Source organism: Ischnura elegans, chromosome X (genome assembly GCF_921293095.1).
Source record: "Ischnura elegans chromosome X, ioIscEleg1.1, whole genome shotgun sequence".
NCBI lineage: Eukaryota > Metazoa > Arthropoda > Insecta > Odonata > Coenagrionidae > Ischnura > Ischnura elegans.
The window spans coordinates 88,359,353-88,372,028 of NC_060259.1; the positions used below are offsets into that span (position 1 = coordinate 88,359,353).

General features: G+C 37.2%; 1 protein-coding gene across 1 annotated transcript in view; it reads right to left on the reverse strand.

Annotated features, from left to right (window-relative positions):
* The window catches only part of LOC124171204, a 36,079-nt gene extending 25,444 nt beyond the window's left edge, over positions 1 to 10,635 (reverse strand). Inside the window, exons 1-4 of the mRNA XM_046550346.1 lie at positions 10,431 to 10,635; positions 6,812 to 6,894; positions 1,400 to 1,830; positions 91 to 215 (exon numbers count right to left, since the gene is read on the reverse strand). Coding sequence (XP_046406302.1) covers positions 91 to 215; positions 1,400 to 1,830; positions 6,812 to 6,894; positions 10,431 to 10,635 — 844 coding nt within the window. The remainder of the gene's footprint in view (positions 1 to 90; positions 216 to 1,399; positions 1,831 to 6,811; positions 6,895 to 10,430) is intronic.
* Positions 10,636 to 12,676: the final 2,041 nt, after the last annotated feature.

Genomic DNA, 12,676 nt, shown 5'->3' on the forward strand with positions numbered 1-12,676 from the left:
TTATTAATGTCTCTACTCCACCAAAATCCATAAATAATGTGATAATACTGCTCTCTGTGTGATTTTGCAAGCTAGGAAACTATATCTTACCTAGAAGATCATTCCTTTGAGTTAAAACTTTGCTGTACACCAGCAGATCTCCAGGGCAGATTTGCATGGGGGGAATGACGACAATGGAACTCCTTCGAGCTCTGGGGGTGTTCCCATCCGATCTGCTGAAATATTTGAAGTGTTAAATCAATCTCTTTGAAGGTTTGAATTCAATAAAGATCCAATTAAAATGTCCTGATTACATAAAAGTCAAATATAAATGGATTTGTTATACTCAACCAGTATTTCAGTCATAATAATGGATGAAGTCGACCAATATTACTAAGCTGCACACATTATTAGGACCTGATAGGAACATTTTGGAACGGATAATATTTAAGAGTAAAATGCAATCCTTTTACTTGGTCTTTCGGATTTATATTGACAGAAAGAATGGGTTTCATAGGGATAGAGTTTACGACATAATGTTTTTTTTAGTGTAAATGCGTGAGCCACCTAATATTTTAAAGCGAGCGTATTCCGAAATGCAAAGTTACTTCCGCATTCATTCCCATTCACTGTTGATGCCGTTAATGAGTGACGTGATGCGAATTTTCTGCGCGTATTGTACCAAATGTCAAGTGGCCGTGGAGAATCGTGCACATCGAGCCTTTAGTCTGGTCTACAATGGACGTAATTGACGACGTAATGGGTGCCATAATATTGCACCCGTTTCGGGTTATGGTAAAAATTGTTGCATTATGCAACATACTATTTATTTTATGTTGAATTTAATGTATCTTTTGAAGGTATTTGGAAATTATAATTATTATTTCGTACTGTTTTCTAATTTATAGTAGCAAGTGAAATTTTTATACATGTAATTTACAGAGGTATTACTCGTCTAGAAATATCATCATGCAATTTTCAGGGTACGAATTGTTGATGAAAAGAGGTATTACCAATTTGCAATATCTTGAAAATAAAAAATTTTCCCCTGCAAATATGCTTAGGTTAATATTCGTAATTGAGATACGGACCATTGTTAAAAAGAGACACTCACTTAACCATGAATCAAGATATTATCGTCCGTTTTAGACCAGTAATTGTTTAATGGAAAATGACTTAACGAGCGGTAGTTATGCGATTTCTTAAGTAACGTCTAATTTATTTCTGATGACTGGGCTATTTAAATGGTAATGGTAAAATTCGGTTCAACAAGTGGTAGTTTGACAACGTACCGAGCATATTAATGAATCAATCATCCAGAACGGCCAATATTGGTTCTCTGTGATTTGTTATCGTGATAAATTTCGGTTGAACAATTGGAAAAGTGGCAAATTTCCGAGCATAGCAATGAGGCACTGACCTAGAGAGGCGTCGGCTGTCGGCACTGCCGCCATCTTCGTCCCCATCGGAGAGCAGCTTGGGAGGGATGAGAGCCCTTCTCCTGGTGAGCGCCGATGCGGGTGGGCCCAGGTCATCCTCGATGTCCGAGTCGGAGTCTCTCTGGTGAGAGCTACCGAAGCTGTAGTTGGGGCCGAGGCTGAGGGGAATGTGGGTGGAGCCTCCGCCGCCGCTGGCCCCGGATCGAGTCCTGGGCCGTGATCCGAGGTTCATGATGGTGCTGGCCGCCCCGAGGGAGCCGGATTTGGTGGCCGCTGCCACGGCCGCCGCTGCCGCCACGGCCAACTTGTCGCCCCCGATGGCACCGGCTAGTTCGCCCTCGCCTCCCGGCTCGTCTTCGTCCTCCTCGTTGTAGGAGAGTGGTTGTTGTTTGAACACACCTTCATCATTCCCCTAATGAATACATATTTTGTGGTGCAGTGAGGTGATTCTATGGTAATGGGTGTGATAAGATCTGTTCGATTAAGGTGAGCTGCTAATAGGCTTCAAGTGATTATTGATAGAAGACTATATAGTTTCTCAGGTTTCCGTGGAGAAGTTGATGATTGCCTATCTTTTAGGGTTCCCTCCGCGTATCAATTTCTGAGTGACCGCGATTTCACCCACGAATTTATGTATACGGTGTCCTCGTCGGAAGTGGATGCTGCATATTAGCGTCTGATTCCCAACCTTTCACCTTTCGGAGGTCTCCCAAGTCCTCAAGGCCTTCGCGCGCTTTTTCACCATTTGGTGAAGCAAGCTTTGTTCAGTAAGTGAAAAGGGAAGAAGAACCTTTAAAGATAAATATGATGTCTTATGTGATGTCTAAATAAACCAATTTTTTTAAAAGGAAATCAAAACCCTCTATCTTGAGATTGTTGACTATTAACCCTTAGAGATAAATAACTTTGATGATCCTAGTTTTGACTGTTGTTTTCTAAGTTTGCCTAACTATGATTAACGCCTTTAATACCATATGGGAGGGTTGGCTGAGATACTATCGCCATGGTAAACTTTGCTGTGGAAACGCCAGTTTCGTCACTCTATACGCGGTGAAAACCCGAAAAGGCGGTGAATGAGATGGTTATATATGTGATGTGGACCTTGTTGTCTTTACGCAAAACTATATTGGCTTCTACTTATTTTTTTGAGACGGTGAGTGGGCGGGATAAAAGCAAATGGTTGAGGTTGCTCTTTGTGTAAGCCCGGACACTTTCGGTGGGCGCCTTAGATGGGGGAGAATATTTGTCAGATGAATAAGTGAAAGGTATACTTTTGCGTTAGGTATAATTTAAGCGCATTTCAAATATGTTATCTTCCATCAATGCTAGAACGATGCTGTTCATAAATATCGCCTTCCTCGGTAGAATTCCGAAGAAATGAATAATTTAGAAACCATTCAAAAAATGGAATATCATCTCGGCTACCGGATTTAGGGTTGGCTACGGTAGTCATCAACGGGAGGAAGAATTTAGTGTAGGCTGAACAAGTTCCAGGCTTAAATAGTCAGTCGAAGCATGGCTCATGATGAGTTAATTCCCAATTTACCTTCCCATGGATGGTTGCCGAAGTGAGCAGAGAATGTGGTCTTGAGTATGTTAATTCTGCGTGTTGATTGTCTTTTAGACTTTTCATTTCTTCGGAAATAATCATAAAATTTTGCGCATACTCGGCTGTAATGGGGTGGGGACTCTCGCAAGGAATTCTTATTGACTGTCCATGGTCGCCAATGCTTTGATGTATAGCTTACCTGTGTGTTAAAGGTTTATAAAAATAATACCCCGATTGTGTCTTTAGTCCTGAGGATGATGGAAGAGCCGGACATCGAAACTTAAGTAGCTGTGGACGACCAGAGCTAGAGGGAAACACTAGAAGATTGTCTGTAATAGCTGTGTTAGAAAAGTCATGGAAGAAGCAATGAGAAAAGCGTGAGGGCAGGGAGGCTGAATGGATAATGACTGCTGAAGGAAAAATGATGGAGAAATTGCAGGTAAATGGAGATGATTTGTTGCAGCATGTTCGCTATTATAACCGCCACGGCGAAGGAAGTCCGATGACAGCTTGTTCGGTGGAGGAAGGGTGGGGGCATCGCTACCAGGTATCTTGTCCAAACAAATGTACGAACAGTCAGTTACTCACAGAGACAATAACGAGAAAAAAGTTTGCAGCCGTATATGACAACGCTGAATGAGTTGGTGAATGAGCTCAGCTATTGGCCCTAGGGTTCGTAAGATCCCACCCCACTAAACTTTTTCTTTTGAAGCTGTTATCATACAACTCTCGCCGTGACGACTGTAATTAATGTACTCATATATTTGAGTGATACAGACTTAGCGCTATCCATATTAATTTGTTTGCTATGGGTTAAAGTGGGACAAATATTTTAAGTATTCTATCCCCTGCAACGTGTTTGACGCTTAGGAGCCGGTAAAAATTCAGCAAACTTGGTGAAAACCCAACTCCTTAGATAGTCAGAAGTAGAACAACAATCGATATACGAAATAATTGAGATCACCAAAAATACTATTTTCACGAATTTTCTCAAATGAAAATATTTTATATATTATTTTCATGTGCAAATATGAAAAAAGTTCGGTGGACTGTTATCCGTAATAATGTTCGATGTTGGCCGGGATAGTTATCACGATTCCCACAAAATCGATCGTTAAAAATCACTATTGCCAGCTACTAAGAGGTTATTTTTGAATGAAATTTTGAAGATTATAAGGAGAAAATAAATGAGAGGCTTCAAAATCATTTTTATGACAAAAGTCTTAACGTTACAGAATTTTTATTCGTGCATTTTGGAATGCAAAAATAGGAAATATTCGTATAGGGTAAACACGGCCTTTGTCCATCAAAAAGGCAAGTCACTAATTACACTAAAGAAGTTATCAAAAATGGCTTGGATGAAAAAGAAAAAAACTTAAAATTGTGGAAATTTATTCGTGTCGTACATCATAATTTCACAAAACTTTTAGGACGCGTCCGTTAGATTGGGTACTTCCACCGAAATTTCAAATTTTCTTTGTCGCAGTAACTCATATTACTGGCAACAATAAGCCATTAAATATACTTAATGTCTAATCTGTGATGCATAATCAAACCAATTTTTTAAAAAGCAGTCAAAACCTTATATCTTAAATGTATGGAGATTGCTGACAAATATATATTATGTAAGGATTCATAAGATAATTTTAATTTTAGAAGGTAAATAACTCTTATAAAATAAATTCCTGGTAGTTTTATTGAGAGTGAAAGGAACGCAGACACTAAACAAACTGCACAATAGTGATCGATTAAGAAAGTTAACTTTAAACACGAGTATCTACAATTCAGGCTATTACGTTACATTTTCAGGATCAATCAATCAATGAAAAATATCAGTAGAGTATTTATGAGGTCAATTTCTTGGAATTTTCTTGTTGGATGAATATATTTTATGAAGAATACAGCCAGTGAAATTAAGAACTAATCCGCACTTGACCGTCAATAAAAGTACCTTTTACCAGAATATTTTCTGTTTCACTGAATTTTAGTCATTTATAATGAGGCACGGTATACTTTTCTGAGATTTTCAGCAGTCGAATGAAAAGATCTAAGGTATTAGAGAAGCCGAATAATTTTTTGCTTAAGAAACAATTGTTTTCTTCAATTGAAATATCCGATTCGGAAAATTAACAATTTTTTGCATAATTTTGGGTGAAAGTACGTAATTTGCAATGCAAAATAGAAAGTATGACCTTTTTCCATCAAAAAGGCTAGTCTTAGATACAGATTTTTTACACAGTCTGAGAAACTGGTTATGAATGGAATGGACATGAACAGGAAAAAAGGGCACGATATATGAATATGGTTTTATGAAAATGTTTTAGTCAGGAGTAGCATGCATCATAATTTAAAACATGACACCCCTCTCGTTATATGATGAAAGACTGATTTCTTCTACATGGAAATGAGGGTAAATATAAGGATTCTATGCTAAACTTGTACCGAAAATCGAAGGTGACATCGCATGACATGCGGAAAGAGGAGGTCATCGGTTGGCGAGGGTGGGTGCTTAATACGTTCGAAGATGAAATATGAGCTAATGAGAAAGATTAAATTCTCTGTTTTATGCATCATACTCCATACCAATTTGACAATAATCTTACTTTTCTGTATATTGAAACTTCAAATTGCAGAATAGTATTGTCAAATTCACTTAGTTGTGAAATATACATTTCGGAAGTTTCAAAACTTAACTTTTAAACAAGTACCGTAAGATAGGTACCCATCAGAATAACTTTGGCCCACACTCTTTTTTTCAGTCAAAATTGTCATAGTGAGTCAAACTTACCATTAGGTGGTAGCACTAGCTATGGATTCCTACAGTTTTCATGACTCACGTTTGGAAACACTATGGAAGTGTAATGTGTTGGTCAAACTTCCATCTTGGGGTAAAATTGGCCCATCAGTAAAAAAAATCATAATAACCATGAAAAATCATACGTGGGACAAAGTAACCCCAGGTTGGGGCATCACTGGTCCAACTTTAAAAAATAAACAATCACAAGGGAACCATTGTATCATCTGAAATTCATGTAACACATAGTCGGAGAAGTAATTAGGAAAATATTTACCGTCAGTAAGCATCAAAATTTACTAATGTAAACATATATTTTGTTCGTACAAGTAGTGAAGTGGGCCAACAAAGTGGGTAACCCCATCTTACGGTGAGAAATGAGGAGCTAAAATTTGACCAGTCGAGTTGGAGTGGCGCGTCCTCTCAATAAAATACAGATACTGGGGTCGTATTCAGGAAGATATAACTTTTTCTTTTCACAAGAGTGTAATAAATCAAAAAAGAAATACATAGTGCTAATATTTGAAAGACTAATCTAAGGTATAAAAGGCACTGAGTAGCGTATGAGCACACACTCAGCGTAAAATATTTCGTACATATTTATTTCTGATGAAACCGTCAGTCATTCCTCTAACCGGAAAAATAGCAGGTAATTCATGGAAAATACTTCTATGGCTAAAGCAAACTTATCGTATAACCTTGTTTATTGTGGTTTTAAAAATTGTTTCTTGTTATATTATCATAAATACATTCATGAAAAAATTAGGAATAGATGAAACGAAGAGTCGCCTGGCCACGCTAATGAAATTCTCTAATTTACTAAATCAAACAGTTTACAAATTAGTCATTTTATTTTCTATTTTTGAAAATAAAATGACACAATTTAATGCTGAGATCATTGCAAGTACGCAGGCCAGGAGTTGTGGCTGCAGAATCATTGCATAGAGATGCGAGTATTTTTTTCGGAATGTTTCTACTGAGGTTTATTTCTACATTTAATCGAATAGCGTATAAACATATAATTAGCGTTAGTAAAGGCTGCCCGTTTACCTCGCTCTGCACATTTGGAGAAGGCAGGTTCATATAGTGAGTGCCACCACCCTCACGGCTCCCATCCCGGCTACGAACCAAACCTGTAAGGCAATCGAATACACAAATGAGAAATTCTTTAGAACTGGAGAGAGGTAGATGTTTTGCCCAAGATATATTTGACCGTCAGTTAACAGCGATTGGAATCAATTCCAATAAATGTATCCACCAATCTTTCAATGTGTATTATATCCCTGGATTATTACTTACATGAGTAGCTAAAGTATCACAATATTTCTCTTAACAAAATTGATGATAAGTGTTCCAGTTATTTTTTGTTACCCAAAAAATACGTGAGTAGTAAGACAACCACCATTAATTGAATGTATTTGAATTCTCTAGAATTACTCGCTTTTACTATTTAAATAAATGCTGAGGGAATCCATGCACCCTTGCACGTGAAAAGTAGGGATGATAAATCTGCTTCTCATTCTCGTAGATCAAGCCCTTAGCTATGTCTTTCATAAGTGGTGCGTAAGTTATAGCTGTATTCAGTGCTGATAACATTATGACACATATTCTATTATCCAGAACAGTTAAAAAAACATCATGTAGTTCCACGCTACAAAATCGAGGAAACAACATAAATTTAAAACTTGAAGTTCGTGAAAATATCGAAGGTACTTGCATAGTGGGTGAGAAGCTAAGGCATGCATTCAGAACACTAAGCATCTATGAGGACACTCATTGCAGTAGGAACATGTCAGTGTTATAATATTTGATGCAAATATAAATATGAAAATTAAAGAAAATGAAATATAAAATAAAAGTCGTTTACTTTGATAAATGTTTCGCTCTCCAGGCTCCGAGGCTTTTCAAGGGGATGTACCGCCCCTCGGCCACCTGCTCACTCGCTCTGCTCTTTGTTGGAGGCGTCCGGTGTGTAATCACACGAAAGAACTCAAGGTGTTTGAAGCTTCCCCTCAGATCTCAATGCCTAAAACATTTCGAGGACCAAATAATCATTAAGAGAATGCATATCCGTGATGGGTATACTGTATTTGTGTGAACCGTTGCTGTACCAATCTGTAAGTTAGTATGACCTCTTTGATGTGAGCAGTTGGGGAAGTTGGATCTTCATCATTCAAGCAGAATCACCGGTAAATGTCCACACTGTGTATAACCTTCACCACCAACCACGGTTTTTGCACATCGTAATATCGCAAAGGCTGGTGAAAATTAGAAGTGTCTTGTTGAGGTCAGTTAATGGAAAAAATAGGAAAAAAACTGAATTTAACACTCAACAAAAATATTGCCTCAAAAATGACAACTAGACGATATATCGTTGTTCTAATAAATTGCATCTAACTTCCGCACGCGCACATATTAAATTTAGCTGATTGTGAGTTCATTCATTTTGTGGAGCTTATTTCTCCATTTAATTATGATTTCTACGTATTTATCTTTTCCGAAAACGTCTACCGTTATTCAGAGCTCGAGTTAACCAAATGCCTAAAAAAGCGATGAAAAGTTTGAACGCGACACTGCGCACAAAAGAAATGTCACACTAATTCAGACTAAATTAAAAGTTCCAACCTAACCGTCGGGAAATACAATCTTTTGAATGTTCACACATATTGCTTCTTATTTGTGTTGTTCACGGGGGTACAATATTTTTTCAATCTCCATCTTTTACCCTTGAGTTAGTAATAGCTTTCTCTGGGTTACAGTTTCGCTATTTTGTTTTTTATGTGGAGCTAGTTGCTCTTCGATAATGATTTCTTCTTTTGTGCTTCTTTTTGAATGACTGCCGTGGAACATAATTCCATGAGACATTCCGTTCTATTTAAATTTTAGACTTAAACATTTTGCATGCACATGTATTATGCCAACATTAATCCATCTGCAAAGATAAGTAAGTTATAATAAACTGAAAAGGGCTTGATAAGATGAAAAATGTTGCTATTAAAGTTTTGAAATATATAAATTTTTACTGATTTTTCAAAAATTGAGGTTAACAATTTTTTAATCATTCAACAATACGCATTGCAGATTTTGAAGTAACAAGGAAGCACATTTTCACATGAAATATGAAGTTTTTCGTTATTAAATGGTGCAATGTCTATTTAAGCTTTTCATGATTTTTACGTATGTAAATATGATTAAATGAAAACTATCGAAAACTTTGGGAATTGCACAGAAATATCTTTTATTAACTCGATAGATTTGAGACGCGAAGATGAAGGCATACCGCTAAAGGCCCTGAGATGGTGAAACAGCTTGTATCAATTAAAAATTCTTCTTGATTTTACCACACAGTGGACACAAACTTCCATGAATGTATGCGTGAGAATATTTTGTCGAGTTTTTAACTTTGTAAATATGCTATTTAACGTTTTAACCATAGGTTTAATGGCTTGTATTTGAGAAATTAAGGTTTGCTAGGATATTAAGGACTTGCTAGAGATTTCCATTTAAAAACTAAAATGGGCTGAATATTCGACGAAAAACAATCAACTGTAATGCAAAAACCTTGACTCTGCTATACGCATCTATCTCGATTCATTTCGGCTAGGCTATGATAGTGCTATTTGCCCACCGCTTTGGGCCCAACCAAAGTCATCAATAATTTAATTGAAGTTATATGAAGTTATCTCCACGATTTTCTCTTTTATGGAATCTAAATGATTTAATTAATTTAATATTAAGTTGATATAATATATGAACAGGAATACATTGGAGTCATCTAATGCCTTTTTAGGTAATGGTGAAAACAATATTTATGTTAGCTCTATTTATATGAAGTATAAGTTCTGTAAACACGTCATTTAGAGAAAACCCTTTGAAAATGTTCAAAATGAAAGAAGTCAATGCTACTCTTGAGAGTCATTTCAATTGAAAGGATACATATTTTTCTTGCGCTATTCCAAGTCAAGTGGAACGTATCTTTCAACCTGAGTACCTACTTCAAAAATTGGTGTATGTGCTACGTATACTTAAGATTTCCATATTCCGCCTTTCCGGCATCAGGTGGCATTAGGAAACGATGATGCCTTGGAGTAAAAGAAAATAAATACCGACAGTCGGAAAGCAATTTTTTTGCAAACTAAATAAAGGGACATTCCTCTATTGACATTGAACAGGCATGTCGGAACATTGAATTTTCATGCATCATCTAATAAAGGATTACCACATTTTATAATGTTACTAGCACATTTAAAGCAGCCCCGTAATGGCATTATATTCTCCTTGATACTACAAAACTAACTAGTCATACACATTCACTACATTAAGGTACACGAAAAGAGGAAACAACATCGGGTGCAACAGTAATTTCTACGTATTACATATGTAGGTCAGAAGCAGGTGTATATTACTTAAAAATGGGCCAAATGGGAAAAAATACTTTTACTTCGACATAGGCTGATGGGCAGAGGTGTTTCTCTTGTAAAGGAAGGAGTTTTCAAAATGATAAACTGCGGGATGGTATCAATGTCATGCGTTTTCAATGGGAAGCATTGGCTACCTCCACACTGAATATACTTCCATCAAAGTGTTCTCACAAGGCTATGTTGGTATGTGCAGATGTTAAGGAGACATCCAGATAGTATACTCTATGAAGTCTGTTTGGACGTGTTACCTCCGCTGACAATCTTTAACCGGTTCTCATCGTGGATGGAAGTGCTGGACTGTTTGCAACAGAAGTGGCAAGGTGGATCAGCATCTGGGTAGTTTAGGTCTGTCAGATGTTCCACCCCCAGTTCAGGATCAGAGTGCAGCTTCGACTCTAAAACTGTGAGATAATGAAGGACTTGGATTTGTATGTATGTCCACAGGGTAAACATTTCATGGGATTAAAAATGAAAGGATGGCTACAGTACCCGTAAGGGATGTGAACAATTAGAAATTACTTTTGGACTAATCTTTGAATTAATCATATTGGCGCTATTATCAAGTTTTAGCAATTTCTAACGACATGGCTACCATACTGTCTTGTTTTAACTCTTGTTACTGAATCTGAATATATATTATATTATATGTCAATACAAAGCATGCCAAAAGTTCTGTCTAAATACTACAGTAGTAACATGGAGATCCACCAAATGCAGAGAAATAACCTTGTGCTCAGGCTATGTTATCTCTTCAATACTGCCTCCTATTTGCACCCAATACAGCAGTAGCATAGGCAGCGTATCTACGGGAAAATGCCTCTTTTCATTTCATCAACAAAGAATTAGCATGCATTAGAAGGAAGACGTGGTTATTGGGTTAGATTTCATATGAATTTTTACATGTAGATACCAATTGGAAGTGTACTCTTATAACAAGGGAAAAATTGACGATAGGGCACACCTAGGAGTCATAACACTGTCATTTTGACCACTCAAAATACCTAAACTTTGATTGTGACAAATGGTTGTTGGCTATTTCCTGCACTGAAGAGTTGGTTCAATTTGACAATGGGATCAAATAGTAGAATCAGAAACGTATCCACTAACGTATTACTTGAAAAATCCTGGATTATTAAGTTAATTTGTCTCTGCCTTATCAGAATTGTATAAAATACTATATTAAGGCGAAGTAAGTATGACCTAAAAGGAAATTTTATTGGCTAGGTTACATTATTACACGGTATAAATAGCACGTGTACCTCCCAGCTGTGGAAGCAATTATGCCCGTTTCTTTTTGTCTCATTCTTAAATTAACGCATTGGAAAAAATACTGAAATGAGATGAATCGGTTTTTGCTTCCAAGTAAATGCCTTGGACTTTCCCCAATGTTATAAATCTTCGGCTACTGGTTCGTTCTGAATTACAGGGCAAACATAGTCGATGGCCATGGTTGCTGTATAGGAGCTGGTCAGGAGATTAACGGTAGAACACACTAGGAAACTCAACATACCTCCCGCCTGTAAACATGTCTTCCTGAATGAAGAATACGAAGTCTGAAAAATCTGAACTGAAAGCATTATTAGGGGTGGGTGCCTTATAATAAAATATTATCGGCAAAAAGTAAAACACAATCTCCCCTCAATCGTGTTTGAACATCCCATAGATGTATAGAATGAGACTAAGTTAATATTGGCTGTTGAGCTTAAGGTACAATTTGAATTGATTTTATTTAGTGGTCTATCCTTGTTGTCAAAAGGTATCCCGAACCAATTTGCTTGGATTTTTTTGCTATTGGCGACTTAACCCTACGTTAGTCGCGTCACCTATTGTAAAACTATTTGTCGCGCGCCATCTCACAGACACCATCTTGGAATGGTTAAACAAAGCCATGAAAGTGGAAATAACTGTTTTAACTACAATAAATCATTTATTGAATACTTAATTTTATGAATGGACAACAAATTAACACTAGAACCGCTGAACTTTCCAACCCCACCAAAACCGCGGCATGGGACTTTTTTGTCCCATTGACAAAATACGTTGATCCTGTCATTTTAAGTGTAATTGACGGTTTTTTTGCGGTTTGTGTGAACAAAATACGTGTTTAGGTAAGGTATAAAACGTTTTATTAAGTATAACTAGGAATACAGTAAACTTATGTTGGTTGCAAGCTCAGACCTGCAGACGCGCCGGGCAGAGGTGACGCGGCCGGCGCTGCGTGAGTTGGCGGCCGGCGCAGTGCACAGATTATTCCCTTCTGCGCTTCTAACTGGCAGAATAACGGTATCTGTGCATCGATCACCTTCTTAATAAACTGTTATTATTCTAAATACAAAATAAGTGTATAAAAAAACTGAAATTGTATGTTTTCCCCATATGGGACAAAAAAGTCCCATCCCGCGGTTCTAGGTAAATCGTCGTTTTTCTCGCGAACCAAGCATCGAACAATATTTTCGGTATAACCATTTGAAAGAGCACAAAAAATGAGTAAAAG